This window comes from Anarhichas minor, unplaced genomic scaffold, assembly GCF_050575085.1.
Source record: "Anarhichas minor isolate MPS153535 unplaced genomic scaffold, ASM5057508v1 ptg000047l, whole genome shotgun sequence".
NCBI classification, from domain to species: domain Eukaryota; kingdom Metazoa; phylum Chordata; class Actinopteri; order Perciformes; family Anarhichadidae; genus Anarhichas; species Anarhichas minor.
The window spans coordinates 995001-1018591 of NW_027466493.1; the positions used below are offsets into that span (position 1 = coordinate 995001).

The window sequence follows — 23591 nt, forward strand, 5'->3', positions numbered from 1 at the left end:
GCATCATGTCTGCAGCAATAAAGACCCCAGTAAATGTCGTAATAGCTTTAGCCCGGTCTGATTCGGCCACAAATGCTTTCTTAAATGCTGCGATGATACCTTGTTGTCGTTGTTGTGGCTTGGCCCCCATTGCTGACAGACTGGGGTGGTGGCTTAACACGCTCCGTTCACGTGAACACACTACTGCTTTATATCTGCTCACTGACACTCTGCATTGATATTCGGGGACTTGTTACTTGAAAAGGAACAGCAGCAGTAACACTTTATTACACACTATGATAATTAAACTGTAAAAAATAAAAAGTGTGCCGAACCGTGAGTAGTGATCCGTGATCCGTTACAACACTAAAAAATATATACATATATATACATATATGTATATATATACACTGTTTATATGAATCTGTGTCTGCTGCTCTGAGGTCAGTCCTACCTGCAGAAGATCACTCAGGTCCAGCAACATGTCTGAAATACAGTTCAGGAAAACCTAAAAAAAAAAAAACATTAAACCTTCACACTGTGTTTCTGTGGTTGCTAGGATACGTGGCGTCCCCTCGGTGCGACACACCAGGTAGAGACAGGCGGCGATGACGTGTTCCGTCTTACGTCCTCTCGTCAGGTGTTTACTGACCACCATCTTGAAGAAGTTGAAGGCCGTGTCCAAACAGTGCTGGTTCAGCTGAAGCTGGCTGCCCAGCTGCTGGATCTGACGCTTACCTGGAGACACACAGAGGGTAAGACAGGTTAGTCTGGTGGTAACAAGTAAGACAGGTTAGTCTGGTGATAACAAGTTAGACAGGTTAGTCAGGTGGTAACAGGCAAGACAGGTTAGTCTGGTGGTAACAGGTAAGACAGGTTAGTCAGGTGGTAACAGGTAAGACAGGTTAGTCAGGTGATAACAAGTTAGACAGGTTAGTCAGGTGATAACAAGTAAGACAGGTTAGTCAGGTGATAACAGGTAAGACAGGTTAGTCAGGTGGTAACAGGTAAGACAGGTTAGTCTGGTGATAACAAGTTAGACAGGTTAGTCAGGTGATAACAGGTAAGACAGGTTAGTCAGGTGGTAACAGGTAAGACAGGTTAGTCTGGTGATAACAAGTTAGACAGGTTAGTCAGGTGATAACAGGTAAGACAGGTTAGTCAGGTGGTAACAGGTAAGACAGGTTAGTCTGGTGATAACAAGTTAGACAGGTTAGTCAGGTGATAACAGGTAAGACAGGTTAGTCAGGTGGTAACAGGTAAGACAGGTTAGTCAGGTGATAACAAGTTAGACAGGTTAGTCAGGTGATAACAGGTAAGACAGGTTAGTCAGGTGGTAACAGGTAAGACAGGTTAGTCTGGTGATAACAAGTTAGACAGGTTAGTCAGGTGATAACAGGTAAGACAGGTTAGTCAGGTGGTAACAGGTAAGACAGGTTAGTCTGGTGATAACAAGTTAGACAGGTTAGTCTGGTGGTAACAGGTAAGACAGGTTAGTCTGGTGGTAACAGGTAAGACAGGTGGTAACAGGTAAGACAGGTTAGTCAGGTGATAACAGGTAAGACAGGTTAGTCTGGTGGTAACAAGTTAGTCAGGTGGTAACAGGTAAGACAGGTTAGTCAGGTGGTAACAGGTAAGACAGGTTAGTCAGGTGATAACAAGTTAGACAGGTTAGTCAGGTGGTAACAAGTTAGTCAGGTGGTAACATGTTAGTCAGGTGGTAACAGGTAAGACAGGTGGTAATACGTTAGTCAGGTGGTAACAGGTTAGTTAGGTGATGATGATGGTGAAGATGATGATGATGTTGAAGATGGTACTCACCACCCTGCAGGGTCTGAGCTCTGGACTCTTTTCCAACACTGGTGTGAAATCCAGAACCAAGAAGAGGAGCCTTAACTGGACCTGCAGACAGAAACACCAGACTCTATTTACTGTTTCTAGTGTTCATGTTCTACACCAGACTCTATTCATAAATGTGATGGTTTACTGTTTCTAGTGTTCATGTTCTACACCAGACTATTCATAAATGTGATGGTTTACTGTTTATATTGTTCATGTATCTATCTTCCTCACCGTCAGCGGACACAAACTGTCCCACAGCAGATGAAACTCCTCCACTTCCCTCCACAAACTGGACCTCTGAGACGATGATGTTGTCCTCCAGAACCGAACCACATCCGGTACACACGGCGCTGCCCCGGGCCTGATCCACATCTATGTCGGACCCCCCACAGGTCTTACACACCCGGGAGCTCATGGTGAAGGTGAACACAGCCTGGAGGTCAGAGAGGAGACTTTAAGGTTTTAGGTTCTCAAACCGTTCAAGATTAACTAGTTAACATGTATTTATAAACTACTTTACTAATTATGTTCGTTTTATTTACACATTTATATTCAAGGAAAAGTCACACAGAGAAAGGTTATTAGAAATAAAAACATGTGCAGGTTAATTATGTTAATCTTAACCAGAGAGAGGACCAGTTATCTTGACCAGAGGACCGGTTATCTTAACCAGAGGGCCGGTTATCTTAACCAGAGGGCCGGTTATCTTAACCAGATGGCCGTTATCTTAACCAGATGGCCGGTTACCTTGACCAGAGGACCGGTTACCTTAACTAGAGGACCGGTTATCTTAACCAGAGGTCCGGTTATCTTAACTAGAAATCTGTTAATCTTAACGTTAAAAGAACACAGTCCAGCAGAAACAGTTAAAACAATAGAGTCAGGTAGAAACAGTTAACTAACTGGGTCTAATGTACTCAAACTGGACTCTATTGTTTTAAAACAATATAAACAGTTAAAACAATAGAGTCCAGTTAGAGTCCAGTAGGAACAGTTAAAACAATAGAGTCCAGTTTGAGTGCAGTAGAAATAGTTAGTTAAAACAATAGTCCAGTAGAACCAGTTTCGCGGTTAAAAACACGACGCAGCCGTTATTTTCGCGGTAGAATCCATTTTGTTTAGTAGTTCCCGCGTCAGACTGAACTACATAAATATATTTAACGGTTCATTTAAACATTTAGTAATTAAATACTTTAGATTATTGATCATACAAACCGATCAGGGTTTCGGGTGGTTTGTTTTCTTCCTGTGGCGCGGTGCAATGACGTCACAGAACGTCACAGAGTCGAGATCTCACGTGGGGGAGTTTGTACATCGATGGCGGGAAAATTAAACTGTTAGCATTTAAAATTAAATCTATGTGTTCCGTTTTATATTATAAAATACAGACTATATTCACATTGTTATTAAAGTACATAATAAGATGGACTGGATGTTATTGTTGAAATATGACCGGACTCCCCCGCAGACCAGATTAAACGGGTCCAACTAGCGCCGCCTGATGACGTCTTCGGCTCCCGAAGACGTCATCAGGCAGCGTCGGTTGGTTTGCGGAAGTAGAAAGAGAGCGGCGGAAGTTTCTCGTAGAAAAACAACGTTTAGTGACTTTTCCACGGTCTCTTGTGTGAGTGAAGCAGCGGGAGGACGTGAAGACAAGAGGACATGAACTGGGACCAGCTGGAGCTCCACCCGAGGATCATAGCAGCCGTGAGGAGAGGTGACACCAGACTCCATTCACAAACATCACACTTTAACATCTCATTGTTTAACATCAACTTGTATGAATTACATATAAACACGTGTTAGAAGAGCGATCAGCCACTATCGTGAACAACTAAAGTGAATATAATAGAAGTTCTGTTCGTTAGATCTTCCTTCTGATGGTCTTAGACCCTAAAACATTGTCTGTGAGGCGGGTTATGGTAACCTTGTGTCGTCCCCCCCAGCTGGACTGAGGTCCCTCCCTGACGTGTTGAGTGTCTCCGGTCCAGACCTCCAGAGACTCACCAGTCTGTCCGGCTCAGACGTCCAGCAGCTGCTCACCGCCGCCGCCACCGCCTGCAGACGCCATCCTCCAATCACAGGTCAGGGATCAGTGAGGAGCCTTCTGATTGGACGTCACAGGGGTGATGTCACAACGATGCGTACTCACTCACCCGCTGTGTGTCTTTGTGTTTGCAGCCCTCGAGCTCCATCACAGGTCCGAGTCCGGCCTCAGACTCGGTGTGGGATGTCCCGTCCTGGACCAGCTGCTGAGGGGGGGGCTACCTGTGGGGGTTATCACGGAGCTGTCTGGAGAGAGCGGAGCAGGAAAGACCCAGCTAGCTCTACAGATCTGTCTGTCTGTGCAGTACCCAACACAGTACGGAGGGCTGGACTCAGGTCAGTGAACGCACCATCAGGACAGTACAGAGGGCTGGACTCAGGTCAGTGAACGCACCATCAGAGGAAGCAGAATGAGCTGAATAGAAAACCGAAAGTTGATGGAGAACCGATGTAGACGCTGAAGCTGTTGTTCTAACATGGTGCGTTCACTGACCTGTGTAGATGAGTGTTAACGTGGTGCGTTCACTGACCTGTGTAGATGTTAACGTGGTGCGTTCACTGACCTGTGTAGACGTGTGTTAACGTGGTGCGTTCACTGACCTGTGTAGACGTGTGTTCACGTAGTGCGTTCACTGACCTGTGTTAACGTGGTGCGTTCACTGACCTGTGTAAGCGTGTTAACGTGGTGCGTTCACTGACCTGTGTTAACGTGGTGCGTTCACTGTCTCTACAGGAGCGGTGTACATCTGCACTGAGGACTCGTTTCCTATCAGACGTCTGCAGCAGCTGATCAGGAATCAGTCGTTCCTGCGCTCCGACGTCCCTCCGCCACTGATCAGCAGCCTCCAGTTCAGTGACCACGTCTACGTAGAACACGCTGCTGACCTGGTGAGGCTCACCTCTCACCTCTGTCAGTGACTGACTGTTCAGGTGCTCACGGGTGGTTTCTTTGACTCCAGGACTCCCTGCAGGTGTGTCTCTCTCGCCGAGTCCCCCTGCTGCTTGCTCGGGGTCTGGTCCGGCTCCTGGTGGTGGACTCATTGGCGGCTCTGTTCAGGTCTGAGTTCCAGGCTGCTGATTGGCTGGAGAGGACGAAACAGCTCATCACTTTCTCCTCCACACTGCGTCACCTGAGCCTGGAGTTCACCACACCTGTCCTCTGTATCAACCAGGTAACACACACCTGTCCAGTAGGGCCGTCTCAAAAAGGGGTTTTCACTTAGAATGTCACTATTTAAGTATTTGACTATTTAAATCAGCGAGGGTCTGTCATCAGAATCAGAATCAGCTTTGTTGGCCATGTATTCCATGTATGTGTACGCATACATGGAATTTGTCTCCGGTTTCCGCTCCGCTCTCAGTGTACAAACACAAATTTACAATAAATAACAAAAAAATATATATAAAGAATAAAAAAGGGCAGCAAAAAAGTAGAACGGATGTAGGTATAAACATTTAACAGCTATATACAATATAAGTATAAATATATATCCGAGAGAAAAAGTGTGTATATATATATATATATATATATATATATATATATATATATATATATACGTGAACATAAACCTATAAACAATGGCATGAATTGTAAGTGGTGGTAATAGTGCAAACAGAGGTCGTAGTGCAGTGTGACTTATTAATTGTTCATGAGAGTGACGGCCAGTGGAAAGAAGCTGTTCCTGTGTCTGGTGGTTTTGACGTACAGAGCTCTGTAGCGCCCTCCAGAGGGGAGGAGTTGGAACAGCTTGTGTCCAGGGTGTGAAGGGTCTGCAGTGATCTTTCAGCCCGTTTCCTGACTCTGGAGGTGTACAAGTCCAGGATGGAGGGCAGGCTGGAACCAATGATCCTCTCTACAGACCTGACAATCCGTTGCAGTCTGTTCCTGTCCTGTTTGGTGGCCGATCCAAACCACACAGTGATGGAGGAGCAGAGAACAGACTGGATGATGGTGGAGTAGAACAGGATCAGCAGCTCCTGAGGCAGGTTGAACTTCCTGAGCTGGAGCAGGAAGTACAACCTCTGCTGGGCCTTTTTCCTGACGGTGTTGATGTTGGGGGCCCACTTCAGGTCCTGGGAGATTGTGGATCCCAGAAACTTGAAGGTCTCCACAGCAGACACAGTGTTGTTGAGTATGGTGAGGGTGGGCAGTGTTGGGGGGCTCCTCCTGAAGTCCACTGTCATCTCCACAGTGTTGAGCCTGTTCAGCTCCAGGTTGTTCTGATCACACCAGAGGACCAGCTGTTCAACCTCCCGTCTGTACGCAGACTCATCACCGTCCCTGATGAGGCCGATGATCGTTGAAGCTTGACCGTTGGGTCCTCTGAGGTGCAGTCGTTGGTGTAGAGGGAGAAGAGCAGTGGGGAGAGCACACATCCCTGGGGGGCGCCAGTGCTGATAGTCCGGGTCAGGGGTGTTTCTAGGATTCAAGGAAAGGGGGGGCTTAGCCCCAAGGGGAGTGGCATGTTTGCGTGCAATTTTTTTTGGGGCCCATTTGGGGCCGTGGATATCCATTGGTTCAGACAGCTCATAGATTGGTTCAATCAGAAAGAGTGTGATTTTGCTCAGTAGTTTTGCTTGCATTCAGTATATGATAACACAAGAGACAGAATTTCAGGGTTATAGTGAAATTTGACAACACAAATATGAACTTTTCTCAAATAAAGAGATTTTCCTGCTTGTAAAGGAAAGACGGATAAACTCGCTTTCATATCCGCATCACTCCCAAATCCTAATTCTTAAAGGGACCGCACACAATGGATGGAGAATGGACCTGACAGTGTCAACTTTTGAGTTGTTTACTTGTTTTATTATGAGCAGGATTGTAATTTGAAGGGTGAGAAAACATACAAACCACAACGCACGCACATATTTATCATGTTAGTTATAAATAACTTGTCCATGTGAGAAACAATAGTTTAATTTAATGACATCACCAAAATAACAAGATTTTTTTTTTTTTTAAAGCCAATAATGCCAAATTATTTGGGGGGGCTGAAGAACATTTTAGGGGGGCTTCAGCCCCCCTAAAATAGGCCTAACGACGCCCCTGGTCCGGGTACTGGATGTGATGTTTCCCAGCCTCCCCTGCTGCGTCCTGTCAGTCAGGAGGTTAGTGATCCACTGACAGCTGGAGGCTGCACAGTGAGCTGGGAGAGTTTGAGTTGGAGTATCTCTGGGATGATGGTGTTGAACGCTGAGCTGAAGTCCACAAACAGAACCCTTGCATATGACCCTGGGGAGTCGAGGTGTTGCAGCATGTGGTGCAGTCCCATGTTGACTGCATCATCCACCGACCTGTTTGCACGGTAGGCAAACTGCAGGGGGTCCAGCAGGGGTCCTGTGATGTCCTTCAGATGGGTCAACACCAGCCTCTCAAAGGATTTCATGACCACAGACGTCAGGGCGACGGGCCTGTAGTCATTTAATCCTGTGATGGAGGATTTCTTGGGGACCGGGATGATCGTGGAGCGTTTGAAGCAGGAGGGGACTTCACACAGCTCCAGTGATCGGTTGAAGATCTGTGTGAAGATGGGGGCCAGCTGGTCAGCACTGACTTTCAGGCAGGAGGGGGACACACCGTCTGGGCCTGGTGCCTTCCTGATCTTCTGTCTGTGGAAGAGCCGACTCACATCCTCCTCACAGATCCTCAGTGCCGGTGGGGGGTCGGTTGGGAGAGGTGAGGAGGAGGCAGGGGGTGTAGATGGTTGTTTGATGATGATGGGGCAGGTGGGGGGTGTGAGGGTAGGCTTATCAAACCTGCAGTAAAACACATTCAGGTCGTCAGCCAGTCGGTGATTGTCCTCAGTGGGGGTGGGGGGGGGGGGGGGGTCTCCTGTAGTTGGTGAGTACTTCCAGGCCTCTCCACACTGACGAGGGGTCGTTGGCTGAAAACTTTTTCTCCAGTTTTTCAGTGTAGCTCCTCTTAGCTACCTTGATCTCCTTCGTCAGTGTGTTTCTGGTCTGGTTATACAGGATCCTGTCCCCACTTCTGTAGGCCGCCTCCTCCTCCCGATGAAGCTGCCTGAGTTTTTCAGTGAACCAGGTTTATTGTTGTTGAATGTGCAGAAGGTTTATTCGGCACACATGTCCTCACAGAAACTGATGTATGATGTCACAGTGTCAGTGAGCTCATCCAGGTCTGTTGCAGCAGCCTCACAAACACTCCAATCAGTGCAGACAAAGCAGGACCTGAGCTCCAGCTTTGCCTCGTTAGTCCATCTCCTCACAGTCCTCACCACAGGCTTTGCAGATTTTAGTTTCTGTCTGGAGAAGATGAACCAGACAGTGATCAGAGAGTCCCAGAGCTGCACGGGGGACTGAGTGATATGCATCCTTTATACAGTGGAGCAGTGGTCCAGTGTGTTTTTGTCCCTGGTGCTACACTTAATATGCTGTCTGTATTTAGGCAGTTCTTTGCTGAGCTTTGCTCTGTTAAAGTCCCCAAGAACAATGAGCAGGGAGTCTAAGTGTTTGTGCTCCGTGTTGTTGATCTGCTCAGCAGGTGTTGGAGCGCCTCACTCACATAGGCCTGAGGATGTAAACACCGACCAGAATGAACGAGGAGAACTCCCGCGGTGAATAAAAAGGTTTGCAGTCTATGAAAAGTGTTTCCAAGTGAGGGCTGCATGATTCATTTAACACTGACATCTGTACACCAACCTTCGTTAATGTAGCAGCAGATTCCGCCTCCCGTCGTTTACAGCAGAACTCAGACAGCTAAGGCTGCAGAAAGATCAGGCTTTTAGGAGTGGGGACAAGGACTTGTACAAAGAGGCAAAGTACAGGTTTAGCAAGGTGGTGAGAGACGCTAAACGACTGTACTCTGAGAAACTGCAACACCAGCTCTCAGCCAATGACTCTGCTTCTGTCTGGAGAGGTCTCAGACAGATCACCAACTACAAGCCAAAAACCCCCCACTCCATGAATGACCTCCGCCTGGCAGACGAGCTGAATGAGTTCTACTGCAGATTCGAAAGACAATGGGACAGTCCTGACTCCAGCCCCATCAACCAACACCAGACCACCAGCCCCCCCTCCCCCAGCTCAGCAGGGGCCCATGCCTCTGTATCACGCATCCTCCAGCATCTGGACTCCCCAGGAACCTACACCAGGATCCTGTTTGTGGACTTCAGCTCTGCTTTCAACACTATCATCCCGTCTCTGCTGCATAGCAAGCTCTCCCAGCTGCAGGTGCCCGACTCCACCTGCAAGGGGATCACAGACTTCCTGTCTGACAGGAAGCAGCACGTGAAGCTGGGAAAGCATGTCTCAGCCTCCCGGACCATCAGCACCGGTTCCCCCCCAAGGCTGCGTTCTTTCCCCTCTGCTCTTCTCCCTGTACACCAACAGCTGCACCTCCAGTCACCAGTCCGTCAAGCTCCTGAAGTTCGTGGATGACACCACCCTCATTGGACTCATCTCTGGTGGGTATGAGTCTGCTTACAGGTGGCTTACAGGTGGAGACTGACCATCCAAATTCAACCTGCCAAAGACAATGATGGTGCATTTCTACACAGCCATCATTGAGTCCATCCTCTGCTCCTCCATCACGGTCTGGTACGCTGCAGCCACAGCCAAGGACAAGGGCAGGCTGCAGCGCATGATTCGCTCTGCTGAGAGGGTGATTGGCTGCAATCTGCCGTCCCTCCATGAGCTGTTCGCTTCAAGGACCCTGAAGCGAGCACGAAAGATTGTAGCTAACCCCTCCCACCTTGGACATGATCTGTTTGTGTCCCTTCCATCTGGCAGGAGGCTGAGGTCCATCAGGACCAAGACCTCACGCCACACAAACAGTTTCTTCCCGTCCGCAGTCAGGCTTATTAACAAAGCCCGGGTCCCCCACTGACTCTGTCATCCCCAGGACATTTCCTTCTGGTCTCTCCCCTGCACGTCCCTGTTTCTTTATTTAAACACACTCATCACTTTTCACTTACACTTCACTTGTTTTACAGTCCTGTTATCTGTTTGTTGTGCACTTTATTCTATATTTTATATTTTATTGTAAATTTTAATATGTTTCTATTTCTTGCACTGTGCTGATTGTGATATTTTAATTTTATTGTTAAATGTTACACACCACCCGCCACGACAAATTCCTTGTAGGTGCAAACTTCCGTGGCAATAAACGGTTCTGATTCTGATCAGCGAGGGTGTGTTATCAGTGAGGCTCTGTTGAGGGTCTGTTATCAGCGAGGGTCTGTTGAGGGTCTGTTATTAGTGAGGGTCTGTTATTAGCGAGGGTCTGTTGAGGGTCTGTTATCAGCGAGGGTCTGTTATCAGTGAGGGTCTGTTATCAGCGAGGGTCTGTTATCAGTGAGGGTCTGTTATTAGCGGGGGTCTGTTGAGGGTCTGTTATCAGTGAGGGCTGACGGGTTCTTTAACGAGGTCCTGACACATAGAGAAGAGGTTTGTTGTATTTCATACACTTCATCTCTGAGGGTTACTTGTAGTTGTTAACCGTTTCACATGTCGAGCGTTTCTTTCTTTCAGGTGACGGATGTTTTCAGCTCAGACGACAGTTTGAGGTAAAAACTTTTTCATGTTTTCTTCCTGAAAAATGATTGAAAAGACAAAAGTGTATAAAGTGAGATTGTTCTTCTAAAGTTAAATCTGTGAAAGATTTATAAACATTTAGTAGTTAATGTTATAAAATAATTATAAAATAATGATGATGATTTACAGACACTTCTGTACAGAGCGTCTGATTGGTCGAGAGGTGTCATGTGACGTCATGTGATAGTTTATCACTAATTCTTTATTTTAAATCATTTTAAATTACTCTTCATGATTATAACTTATAACTCTTCTGTTGAATAACTTCAATATGAACATATTTAATAACATTATTTCTCTCTTTCTCTCAGCCAATCTTCCTCCAGCATGTCACCAGCTCTCGGGTTGGTTTGGGCCAATCAGGTGATGGTTCGGCTAATGATGCGCCGTCTCCAGGCAACGGTTACCCACGGCGACCAGAGCAGCGCCCTCCGCAGGCTGGAGGTGGTACTCGCTCCTCATTTAGCACAAGGTGGGCGGGACTTAGCTGTTTGGAGGGAGGGGGTCAGAGGGGTGAGGAGCTCATAACATTTATATTATATAATATATATATATATATATATATATATATATATATATATATATATATATATATATATATATATATATATATATATATATATATATATATATATATATATATATCCAATTACTCTTGAGCCTGTGAACATGTGGGGGCTGTGTAAAAGTGGCTGTAATTCCTTAAACAGTTATTGTGATTTTTTTTGTTTTAGACATTGAATTAAAGCTGAAAGTCTTCAACCACATATTGATTAGTTTGTGTAAATAAGCAAAATTAGAAACATGGTGTCACACTCCAAATACTTATGGCCCTGACTGTAGATATAGAGTACATATAGATATAGAGTTAAATAGACTATATATAGATATAGAGTTAAATACTCTGTATATAGATATAGTTAAATAGACTGTATATAGATATAGAGTTAAATAGACTGCATATAGATATAGAGTTAAATAGACTGCATATAGATATAGAGTTAAATAGACTGTATATAGATATAGAGTTAAATAGACTGTATATAGATATAGAGCTAAATAGACTGTATATAGTTAAATAGACTGTATATAGATATAGAGCTATATAGACTATATATAGATATAGAGTTAAATAGACTATAGATATAGAGTTAAATAGTATAAATAATTCAATGATTTATTGATTTAATGATTTAATAATTTAATTATATCAGCTGACTGGCTGATTTTTTTTTTTAATGTCTTTTAGCTCCAAACACTCACAAGACAGGAAACCGGAAGTAGAAAACTGTTCTATTCTGTTCTATTGTCCTCCTCCTGAGTGTCTCGTGCAGCAGCACCGCCACCTGCTGACATTTACAGGTACAACACCATGACGTCAGATAGCTGTCAGTGCGCATGCGCAGGAACGTCGCCCACAGAAGTGACCGGAGGTCTGGAAAGTCCGCTTTCGAAATAAAAGTGTGAAACTACCCGCGAGCACAGCGCGTTGTTGGAGACAAACAAACGGGTTTTGTCTTTGTTTTATTTTATTTTAAACACTTAAAATCACCGTTCAGGACTTCCGGGACTCCGTAGTTTCTGTTTCTGAACCTGCGTGGAGACACGACCTTTATTTTGGAGAAATGAGGCCGGAAGTGATGTTGACTGATCGGCTCAAGAGCTTGATGGTGATGCGCAGCTCGTGAAGCTCGAGAGCAGAAAGACGAAGATCACAGAACATCAACTGAAGGTTTGTTTTATATTGTTTGTTGTTTACTGTCTGACGTCAGCTGTGTATCAATACGTCATCAATAGATAGTCTGTCTGTCTGTTTACAGTCTGCCTGTCTGTCTGTCTATGTCTGTCTGTTTACAGTCTGTCTGCCTGCCTGTCTGTCTGTTTACTGTCTGACATCAGCTGTGCATCAATACGTCATCAATAGATAGATGTCTGTCTGTCTGTCTTTCGTCTTTCTGTCTATCAATACGTCATCAATAGATAGATCTATACAGGGTGATCAGATCAAAGTGATGGGAGGAGATTATTCAGATCTCATCAAAACATAAACAATCCTTTCAAACTAAAAGCCTGGTTTAAAAAAACGTAAACAAAAAGTAGAGTAAACTAATAGTTGTGGGCGTGACGATCGATAAAGTTATTGATTAGTTTGTGACAAACGGCTCCGATCTGAAAATGTTTTATTACAAATTGACATCACAGAAACATTAAAATGACTTTACATTTATATTCTATATATTAATAATCATTTCTTTATCTGGGTTCCCTCCGGCTTCCTCCGACAGTCCAAAGACAGGCAGCTTAGGTTATTTGGAGACTCGAAATTGCCCGGAGGTGTGAATGTGCGCGTGAATGTTTGTCTGTCTCTATATGTGCCCTGTCATAAACTGGCGCCCTGTCCAGTGTAGTGTACCCTGCCTTCGCCCAATGTCAGCTGGGATCGGCTCCTGAATAGGATAAGCGGTTTGGATAATGGAATTTCTTTATTCATAGAGTGAGCAGGTTATTGATGACGTCGTTAGAAGAACATTTGTGTCACAGAATTTTTTTAATTTATTATACTCTATTGATCCCTTTAAGGGGGAAATTTGTCTCCGCATTTGACCCATCCCTGTATATAGGGAGCAGTGGGCTGCCAATGACAGGCGCCCGGGGAGCCGGGGGTTCAGTGTATTGCTCAGGTACACTTCGACACGTGACACGTCCCAGTCGAGGATCGAACCATGCGGTTGCCAGACAACCCTCTTAACCCAGTGAGCCATGGTCGCCCCCAAAGTTCTCTGCATTTGACCCATCCCTATGTAGGGAGCAGTGGGCTGCCAATGACAGGCGCCTGGGGAGCAGGTAGAGGTTCAGTGTTTTGCTCAGGTACACTTCGTCATAGCACACGTAGCAGCCAAGGATCGAACCGCTGACCTCGCGGTTACCGGACAACCCTCGCTACCCCATGAGCCACGGTCGCCCCTAATAATAAACTCTTTATTGTTACAGATTAAGAGAATACAACAGTGGTGTAACAGTGAACTGTGTCCTCCACCAGAGGGCGCTGTTATCATGTCTCCCTCCGCCCCGCTCTCATTGGTCGTCCTCCTCCTGAGTCTGTGCTCCTCTGAGCCCGTTGGTCCGTCGGTGGAGGATCTGACCAATAGGAACGCAGACTTTGCCGCCCGACTGTACCGAGCCGTCTCCAGCCGGACCGACGAAAACGTCTTCCTGTCTACGTTCACGCTGTCCGCCGGGCTGCTGGCGCTGGTGAGCGCCTCCAACGGGCCGACCCGGGACCAGCTGCTGCAGGGACTCGGCCTGACTGGACTGGACCCGCAGACCCTCCCAGGTAGGTCTGAGGTCTAGAGGACGGTTAGTATTGTGACTCATACCTGTGAGACTACAGTCTCTGCTGTTCTTAGACCTGTTTCAGAGTCTGAGGACCACCGTCCAACAGGAGAACCTGAAGCAGGGCGTGGCCGTCCTCCCGGCTCAAGGCTTTCCAGTGTCGTCTTCCTACCAGGACCTGGTTCAGACTAAGTTTGGGGGGAACGCTCAGAGTCTGGTCTACACGGTGCCGCAGGAAGCCACTGACACCATCAACCGCCGGACCCAGGAGCAGACGGGAGGCCAGGTCCTGGAGCTGGTGACAGATCTGGACCCAAACACACAGCTGCTGCTGGCCACCAGCGCCTTCTTTAAAGGTACGCGTCTAACGCTGCGTTCAAGTTTATTACAGATGTATGAACACTAAATAAACATGTTTATTACAGATGTATGAACACTAAATAAATAATAATAATAATAATACATTTTATTTATATAGCGCTTTAAAAGGCACTCAAAGACACTTTACATGGTAAAAACAGAAACAATAAAAGCATTTATAATAAAAACAAAATCTACAACATAACAGTAAGAAAAAAAATAAACACGAAGAGAAAGAAAACATACATGACTGACTTTAGAGGTTAAAACCAGATTTAAATAGGTGAGTTTTAAGTGCAGTTTTGAAGGTGGCGAGTGACGGAGAATGTCTGAGGTGTTGGGGCAGGGAGTTCCAGAGGGAGGGGGCAGCAACGGAGAAGGCCCTGTCCCCCCAGGTCCGATGCTTGGACAGAGTAGGGGGGGTAAGGAGGTTGGCGTCGGCGGATCTGAGGTTGCGGTTGGGAGTGTGACGGTGCAGGAGGTCTGAAAGGTATGAAGGGGCGAGGTTGTGGAGGGCTTTGTATGTGATGAGGAGAATCTTGAACTGGATTCTTTGCTGTATGGGGAGCCAGTGGAGGTTTTGAAGGACTGGGGTGATGTGGTCTCTGGTGCTGGAGTGGGAGAGCAGACGGGCAGCTGAGTTTTGGATGTATTGTAGTTTATTGATGATTTTGGTGGGTGAGCCGTACAGGATGCTGTTGCAGTAATCCAGTCGAGAGGTGATGAAGGCGTGGATGAGTGTTTCAGCGGCTGCGGAGGAGAGGGAGGGGCGGAGACGGGCGATGTTTTTGAGATGGAAGAAGGCGGTTTTTCTGATGTGATTGATGTGTCGTTCATAGGAGAGAGTTTGATCGAAAATGATCCCAAGGTTACGGACATGTGTGGAGGCAGGAACAGTGGTGCCATCGATGCAGAGGGAGAAGTTGTGGAGGGATTTGTTTAATGATTTGGGGCCGATGATGAGGACTTCAGATTTGTCGGTGTTGAGTTTGAGGAAGTTTGCTTGCATCCAGGTTTTTATATCTGTTAGGCAGTTGGTGATGGTGGGGTGGATGGTGGGGGTGATGGACTTGGTGGAGATGTAGAGCTGGGTGTCGTCAGCGTAGCAGTGGAACTGGAGACCATGGTGGCGTATGATGTCACCAAGGGGGAGCAGGTAGAGGATGAAGAGGAGGGGACCGAGTACTGAACCTTGGGGGACACCTTGAGAGACTGGGGCTGTCAGACTTGAATTTGTTGATGCTGATGAACTATTCACGGTCAGAGAGGTATGATTTAAACCAGGAGAGGGCTGTGCCAGTGATGTGGAGGGAGGACTCGAGACAGGAAAGGAGGATGGAGTGGTTGATGGTGTCGAAGGCTGCGCTGAGGTCGAGCAGTATCAGGATGTTGAGGGAGTGTTCATCAGAGGAGAGGAGGAGGTCATTGGTGACTTTGATGAGGGCAGTTTCTGTGCTGTGATGAGATCTGAATCCGGATTGAAATGGTTCATACAGTTGGTTTGAGTCCAGGTGGGTTTTCAGTTGATGGGCAACAGTGCGTTCCAGTATTTTAGACAGAAAGGGGAGATTGGAGATGGGTTTGTAATTGTTGTGAATGTCAGGGTCAACGCCAGGTTTTTTGAGGATGGGTGTGACTGAGGCGAGTTTGAGGGCGGGAGGGACGGAGCCAGTAGACAGGGAGGAGTTGATGACAGAGAGGAGGTGCGGGCAGAGGGCCGGGAGACAGGCCATAACTAAAGTGGAAGGGATAGGGTCGAGGTCACAGGTCGGAGTCTTCATGCCAGAGAGTGATTTATTGAGATCCGAGGGGGAGATGAGAGGGAATCGGGAGAGTGACCGGTCAGTTAGTGGAGGATTTGCAGATACAGGGTTGGACGAAGCGGGGCTGGAAGTGGCCAGTTGGTTGTAGATGGTGTCAATTTTAGCTTTGTAGAACGTCAGGAAGGAGTTGCATTTTTCTGCTGTGGAGGAGTGGGAGAGGTTGTCCATAGGTTTGAGGAGTTTGTTTATTGTGGAGAAGAGGACCTTTGGGTTGGCGGAACCAGAGTGGATGATGCCAGAGTAGTAGGTGGAGCGAGCAGAGTTTAGAGCCACTTTGTATTGCTGTATGTGTTCCTTGTAAGCCAGGGTGTGAACTGTGAGGCCGGTTTTTTTGGAGAGTCGCTCTAGTCTGCGTTTCCGGGATTTCATGAGGCGGAGTTCAGGGGTGAACCAGGGAGCAGTGTGGGTGAAGGAGACAGTTCTGGTTTTGAAAGGGGCAAGCTGATCAAGGCAGGAGGATAGTGTGTTATTGTAGAGGTTGACCAGGTCTGAGGGGGAGGGGCTAAGGGAGGGGGTGATTGTGGAGAATTTTTCAGTGAGACAGGCTGACAGGGATGAGGGGCAGACAGACTTGATATTTCGGAGAGTGATGGTGCGCGTGAGTTTGGGTTCTGGGATGGGGATGTCGATCTCCATGATGATGGCTAGATGGTCGGAGATGGTGAGGTCATAGCCGGAGAGGTGGTTGATGGTGATTTCAGTGGAGCAGACCAGGTCCAGGATGTGACCACGGTTGTGGGTGGGGAAGTCGATGTGTTGAGTGAAGTTGAAGCATTTAAGCAGGTCCAGAAATTCTGTGGCAGTTTTGCAGTCTGAGGAGTCGATGTGGATGTTGAAATCACCAAGCAACAGGATGGAAGGTGAGACGGAGCAGAGCTGGGTGAGGAATTCAGATAGGTCGGAGAGGAAGGCAGGGTTGGGTTTGGGGGGGCGGTAGATAATTGCAATGACCAGGGGTTTAGGACCAGAGAGTTTGAATGAGAGCTGTTCAAATGAGGGTAGACTTTCGATGTTAGTCAGGCTGGTTTTGATGTGTTGGCGGTGAAGAGCGGCAATTCCTCCACCGCAGCCATCAGGGCGTGGTTTATCCAGGTAATGATATCCAGTTGGGGTGGTTTGATTGAGTGCGTAGTAATCCAGGTGTTTTTGCCAAGTTTCAGTGAGACAGAGGATATCAAGGTTGTTGTCAGTGATGAATTCATTGATGATTGGGCTTTTGTTGCTTAGTGACCGGGTGTTGAACAGAGCAAGCTTCATGGAGTGTTTTGTGATTGGTTGTGAGGTTTTGGGGAGGGTTCTGAGGTTGGCTGCATTTACGTGCTGTTTGGTATGATGACGTAATGAGGGAGTGGTTGTACGCCGGTGCTGGGTCCACAGAGACGGGATGGAATTGACAGAAGTGGGGTTGTAGATGATGAACTTGTGCTGGGAGCCGATATGAACATCACTGGGATGGATGTAGCTGAAGTTGTTTTTGTTTATGGCTTTGTGAATGCAGTGTGAACGGGGCAACCTCTCTGTCACAATATTCTGAATGGGGAGAGCTGCAGCTGAAGGGGTTGATGACATGGAAGGCCAGGAGGGGGAGCAGTTACGGGAAACTGTGCTCTGAGGTGGCAGCGTAGAAGAAGAAGGGGCGTGTGTGTGGAAAGTAAATAGTCAGTCATGTGGACAAGAGTGTACAGCATGCTGTAAATTAGCCGCTAGCAGGCGGCTACCCAGCTTATTAAAATGAATACCATCGTTCTTAAAAGAGGAAGAGCAGTCCCAAAACAGATTCAAATTGTCAATGAAGCTCACGTTGTTGGTCCTGCAGGCGGCCTGGAGACAAGTGTGGAGGCTGAGGACTCTTCTGAACTGCTGTGATCCACGGCCGAGTGTTGGAGTTGGACCACTGATAAAAGCAGACAGTCCACAGTTGTTTAAGAAGTGTAGAAGATTTTTAAAATCAATCTTGGTCAACTCAGACTGGTGGAGGGCTGTATCGTTGATTCCCACATGAACGATAATTCGCCGAATGGAAGACGGGAGGGCGTGCAGCAGGCCAGGCAGTTTCAGCAGGATGTCTTGAGCCGTTGCTCCGGGGAAACAGTGTGTCTCCGCGTTGAAGAAACGGGTATTCCTGATTATGGAGTCCCCGACTATCAGTGTCGTCGGGTCGAAGAGGGGACAAGGCGACAACACTGCGCGTGTAATACGCGTGGATGGAGGCGAGGATTTAACCAGTGGTGGCGGAGTGGACGAGCAAGGACTGAGAGAACGGGGGACCGAAGCTCGCCGCGGTGCTGGTGTAAAGCACAGTATGGAGCGGCGAGTCCTGGGGCGAGAGGAGTGCTCAGTAATGACTGGCGTAGGGATGTTGGGGGACCCGGGGCTGTGGCTCCCTTGAGGCGGCAGCTGGGATGGTGTAGGAAGCTGGGAGTCCCTAGCCAGAGGAGGGAAGTCGTGGAGGGCAAGGGTGTCATATTTGTGCTTCAGCTGGACATCGAAGTTATGGGGTGTAGGAGAGGGATGTCTCCCTATCCGGCTGCTGCGAGCACAGACCAGGGTCCAGGGCTCGTGATGTGATGGAGTGGAGCTGACCAGGGCTTTAGGCTTAGCTCCGAGCCGTAGCCAAGAAGCCTCAGGAGCTGTGACCGGGGGAGGGGCCGCGGCAGCAGGACTGGAAGCGATGGAATCATGCACACGGTCGCTGGCTGTGTCGGTTTGTGCTGGACCGAAGATGATGGTGTCCATGAGGTTCTCGGCATCCTGGATCCTGAAGAGCACACGTGTCAAACTCGAGGCCCGCGGGCCGATTCGGCCCGCCACGTCATTTTATGTGGCCCGCGAATCCACCAGCAAAAAAATAAAAAAGTTGTTTTTTTTTGGAAAAAAAAATTTAAGTTAGACTTGAAAATAAAAATATCCCCATGGTCGAAATTATGAGATAGAAAGTTGAAATTATGAGATAGCATGTTGTCTGTGACATTACAACAGGTGGACAGGAGAGCCCGTAAAGCGGAGAGCCCGTAAAGCGGTTTTCCAACAAGTGAAAATGTCCATGAAGAGAAAAATTGATGTAGAGGGAAGAAGATGTAATTTAAGATGGGAAAGTGAATACATGTCTGTGCTTCAGGGAGAAAAACAGGTCTGTCTTCTGTGTTATGATGCATGTCGGTGATGAAGGATACAATTCACGTCGGCATTTTGACACCAAACACGGAGCTAAATTTAGCCTCCAAGAAAAACATCAAATTGTCCAAGAATTAAAAGGCAGACTGCAATCACAGCAGAATATATTTACAAAAGCTACAGCCCAGTGCATGCTAAAGGTATGTGAGCAGGTGTGCTCCGACCAGATACAGACTTTTACAAATGTCAGTTTGTGAAGAAACACCATTGCAGACCGAGTTCAGGAACTAGCAGGCAATCTAACAACACAGCTAGCTAATACAGTCTCACAGTTACAACCGGCCCTTTGAGGGAAACCATGATGCTGATGTGGCCCGGAGTGAAAATGAGTTTGACACCCCTGCTGTAGAGCGTGGATATTCTTCCTTCCAGCTCTGTGATTTTATCAACCAGGTGGGCGCAGCTGACACAGTCAGATGGAGAGGTGAGTGGAGCCATAGCAGATCTGGTGGACAATTGGGCTCCAGCCCGTAGTCCACAGCCTTGTCCAGGTATTAGCAAAGGTGAAAGCTGATTCACAGACGGTTCCGTTTTCAGTTTGACGTGTGTAGACACTCTATATCTGTGGTCGCCGTAGCGTTAGCTAGCTTCAGAGCCCAGGGCTAACAAACGAGCCTGCAGGCTAAGCGGTCTGGGAAACGCAAAAACCTAAGAGGTCTAGTACGTGTTGGCTGACATCGTACTACTAGTTCAATTCACACAGATCAGAACAGCTAGGATCTCAAAAGTATAAGGCAAAAAATGTGGCCAAAACTGGAGAAAAAAAATAAGCCAATTTGTGAAAAAGGGTGAGCGGAGAAACAGACATGAGCAAAGTATCCCTGATCAGATGGTAAACAAGAATGTTAGCTGGCATCCAGAATACTGCGTGCATGTAGACACACACACACACACTGAGTCACATACTGTACTGCTGCTACTGCGCTCTCAGTGAGCCACCCTTACAAATACGAGGGCTGTGCGATTAAGCGAAACCAAGGGGCAAACACAGAAATGAATAAACATGTTTATAACAGATGTATGAACACTAAATAAACATGTTTATAACAGATGTATGAACACTAAATAAACATGTTCATAACAGATGTATGAACACTAAATAAACATGTTTATAACAGATGTATGAACACTAAATAAACATGTTTATAACAGATGTATAAACATGTTTATAACAGGTTTATAACAGATGTATAAACATGTTTATAACAGGTTTATAAACACTAAATAAACATGTTTATAACAGATGTATAAACACTAAATAAACATGTTTATTACAGATGTATGAACACTAAATAAACAGGTTTATTACAGATGTATGAACACTAAATGAACAGGTTTATTACAGATGTATAAACACTAAATGAACAGGTTTATTACAGATGTATAAACACTAAATAAAAATGTTTATAACAGATGTATGAACACTAAATAAACATGTTTATAACAGATGTATGAACACTAAATAAACAGGTTTATTACAGATGTATAAACACTAAGTAAACATGTTTATAACAGATGTATAAACACAAAATAAACAGGTTTATAACAGATGTATAAACACTAAATAAACAGGTTTATTACAGATGTATAAACACTAAATAAACAGGTTTATTGCAGATGTATAAACACTAAATAAACAGGTTTATTGCAGATGTATAAACACTAAATAAACAGGTTTATAGCAGATGTATAAACACTAAATAAACAGGTTTATAACAGATGTATAAACACTAAATAAACAGGTTTATAACAGATGTATGAACACTAAATAAACATGTTTACTACAGATGTATGAACACTAAATAAACATGTTTACTACAGATGTATGAACACTAAATAAACATTTAGCTGTGATTTAATCACAATAAACAGATAAAAGTGATGCAGAAATAACTACATAATGATGCAGATTAGTAAAAGTTTGAATTCATGTTTTGTTCTTTCCTCAAGACGACGAGCAAATAACTTTTAAAATTCTTTGTCCTTGTGGGAGGGGCTATCTATAATAGGGCGTGGTTGTCTGTTTCTCTCTGTGTCTGTCCGTATTAATAAAGTTGTGTCTGTGTTGCAGCCCAGTTCAGTCCGTCCTTTAACGCGTCCTTCACTCAGGACGAGCGTTTCTACGTGGGCAGGTATGACGTCGTGATGGTTCCCATGATGTTCAGGTCCGATAAGTACTTCCTGGCCTACGACCCCTCGGTGAAGGTCGGCGTGTTGAAGCTGCCGATGGTGGGTGGGGCAGCCATGTTGGTTCTGCTGCCTGATGAAGGGGTGGACGTCACTGCCGTCGAAGAGGAAGTGACTGGAGAGAAGATCCAGACCTGGATCAGAAAGCTGAAGAGGACGTGAGACACCCGGTTTCCTTTCCTGCTTCCTTATTTCCTACCTTGTTCATTTATGTAATTTGTTGTCTCTTAGTGATTATTTAACAGAAACAATGAACACTACATAACCCAACAATTCTGATGTTTTATTTTGTAAACAGGAAGTTGGAGGTGCAGCTTCCTCGCTTCCTGTTAGAGCGTTCCTACTCTCTGCGGGATATCCTGCATACTCTCGACATCACGCAAGTGTTTCAGGAGGACGCTGACATCAGCAACATCGGTGGATCTGAAGGACTCAAACTCACAGAGGTGAGTTACTAGAGATCTGATGGGGATGTGGGGGTGTTGGACCGGTCTGTAAGGTCCCACATCAGAGATCTGATGGGGATGTGGGGGTGTTGGACCGGTCTGTAAGGTCCCACATCAGAGATCTGATGGGACTGTGGGGGTGTTGGACCTGTCTGTAAGGTCCCACATCAGAGATCTGATGGGATTGTGGGGGTGTTGGACCGGTCTGTAAGGTCCCACATCAGAGATCTGATGTTGTTTTTATCTTTTATTTAATGAATTACTTTTTTTATTGTCTCTATTGTTGGTTTGGTCTTTTATTGTGAAACACTTCCTGTCTGTTTTTTTCAGGTTTATCATAAATGTGTCCTGTCTGTCGACGAGAGCAGCAATGACATCACCGCAGGAGGCGGAGCAAGCACTTCCTCTACTCTTCCTCCTCGCCTGACCGTCAACAGGCCCTTCGTCTTCATCGTCTACCAGCAGACGAGCGGCAGCGTTCTGTCGATGGGCCGCGTGGTCAATCCCTCCAGGAAGTAAAGAAACCAAACCTGAGGCCTGAGACCCCCTGAGGGGTCTTTAGATACATCTGAGGGTCCTGAGAACGTTTCATATTTTACACTAAAGTACTTTTATGTTTTGTCTGAACCATCGATGATGATGATGAGCTTTATCATTCAGGAAGAAGTTTATTGATCCTCTGACTTTACAACAACCACCATCAATGTGTCCAACACTCTGGTTTATGACCCAATGATACTGGTTAAACTGGTCCTAACTTACAGACACTGGTTGAACTTGTCTGAACTTAGACACTGGTTGAACTGGTCTGAACGCACAGACACTGGTTTGTGTCAGTGGTCATAAACCATTAAGGTTGGACACGAGGAGACGTGTGGTTAGTAATAGTATTAGAGCTACTGGTACTAATACTATTACTAGTATAAGGAGTAGTACAACATATAGACCCTTTTACAGTTTGTAAACGATGATGTGTTTAAGTAAAATATTTAGTGTCCACATAGAAACATGTGGAGGAGAAACTTGGTGTAACTAAACCTAATCTAATCTAACTAAACCTAATCTAATTTAACTAAACTTAATCTAATTTAACTAAACTTAAACTACCCTTAACTAAACCTAATCTAATTTATCTAAACCTAATCTAATTTAACTAAACTTAATCTAACTTAACTAAACCTAACCCTTAACCCACTACAAGTCACTAATTGATCTGTTTGTTATCCACCAACCTTTAAGTTACTACAAGAGACACATTCAGCTGAATCACCAGTTAACACGGTCGCTGGTGATTCAGCTGAGTCACCAGTTAACACGGTCGCTGGTGATTCAGCTGAGTCACCAGTTAACACGGTCGCTGGTGATTCAGCTGAGTCACCAGTTAACACGGTCGCTGGTGATTCAGCTGAGTCACCAGTTAACACGGTCGCTGGTGATTCAGCTGATTCACCAGTTAACACGGTCACTGGTTAAAGTGAAACACCGGGTTGTGACATGAGAACATGAAACAGACGTTTAGATGTTGGAAAGAGTTTTAATTCAGTGTTTAAAGCTTGTAACTCTGTAAAAGGGTCTATTTGTGGTCAATGTTGTGATGGTGGAGACACTAGAGTTACTGGTGTAACTGGGTTTGATTTAAACCATTCAAATGCACTTAAAGACTAATAACTAATGATAAACTGATGACTTTGTTTAGTTAGCATGACAACCGCTATCATAGCATTTGTACTGTTTGCATGTGTGAAAACATCCTGTACTTATTTAAATAAGTGTAAAACATTAAACATTAAAATTAACTTGTCTTTTGTCACACAACACCTGATGTCATGAAACAGCACAGTGACAT

General features: G+C 45.9%; 3 protein-coding genes across 11 annotated transcripts in view; 2 read left to right on the forward strand and 1 right to left on the reverse strand.

Moving 5' to 3' along the window:
- Nucleotides 1–3174, reverse strand: part of brf1b (BRF1 general transcription factor IIIB subunit b) — a 34368-nt gene extending 31194 nt beyond the window's left edge. For all 3 annotated transcript variants that reach the window (XR_012959372.1, XM_076112146.1, XM_076112147.1), the window contains exons 1-5: nucleotides 3037–3174; nucleotides 2053–2254; nucleotides 1801–1881; nucleotides 544–717; nucleotides 434–465 (exon numbers count right to left, since the gene is read on the reverse strand). Coding sequence is in view for 2 of the 3 variants with exons in the window: in XM_076112146.1 (XP_075968261.1) it covers nucleotides 434–465; nucleotides 544–717; nucleotides 1801–1881; nucleotides 2053–2236 (471 nt within the window). In the remaining variant the exon portion in view is untranslated. The remainder of the gene's footprint in view (nucleotides 1–433; nucleotides 466–543; nucleotides 718–1800; nucleotides 1882–2052; nucleotides 2255–3036) is intronic.
- Nucleotides 1716–11853, forward strand: xrcc3 (X-ray repair complementing defective repair in Chinese hamster cells 3). 6 transcript variants are annotated; one of them, XM_076112161.1, is made up of 8 exons: nucleotides 1716–2243; nucleotides 3456–3538; nucleotides 3768–3905; nucleotides 4003–4203; nucleotides 4601–4755; nucleotides 4827–5039; nucleotides 10360–10394; nucleotides 10734–10987. In XM_076112161.1, the coding sequence occupies exons 2-8, from the start codon at nucleotides 3484–3486 to the stop codon at nucleotides 10948–10950; spliced, it is 1014 nt and encodes a 337-aa protein (XP_075968276.1). In that variant the 5' UTR covers nucleotides 1716–2243; nucleotides 3456–3483; the 3' UTR covers nucleotides 10951–10987. The 6 variants fall into 6 exon arrangements, 4 of the variants coding, with proteins under 4 accessions (XP_075968276.1, XP_075968277.1, XP_075968275.1 ...); XR_012959373.1 differs by lacking the exon at nucleotides 1716–2243 and adding an exon at nucleotides 8369–8456 and having other exon boundaries at nucleotides 3342–3538; nucleotides 10734–10836; XR_012959374.1 differs by lacking the exon at nucleotides 1716–2243 and adding an exon at nucleotides 8372–8456 and having other exon boundaries at nucleotides 3342–3538; nucleotides 10734–10836.
- Nucleotides 11854–12015: 162 nt separating this feature from the next.
- LOC142971581 (protein Z-dependent protease inhibitor-like) lies at nucleotides 12016–23541 on the forward strand. 2 transcript variants are annotated; one of them, XM_076112154.1, is made up of 6 exons: nucleotides 12016–12154; nucleotides 13414–13756; nucleotides 13830–14111; nucleotides 21184–21457; nucleotides 21598–21745; nucleotides 22076–23541. In XM_076112154.1, exons 2-6 carry the CDS (start codon nucleotides 13477–13479, stop codon nucleotides 22262–22264), a joined length of 1173 nt encoding a protein of 390 aa, XP_075968269.1. In that variant the 5' UTR covers nucleotides 12016–12154; nucleotides 13414–13476; the 3' UTR covers nucleotides 22265–23541. The 2 variants fall into 2 exon arrangements, with proteins under 2 accessions (XP_075968269.1, XP_075968270.1); XM_076112155.1 differs by having other exon boundaries at nucleotides 12026–12154; nucleotides 13463–13756.
- Nucleotides 23542–23591: the final 50 nt, after the last annotated feature.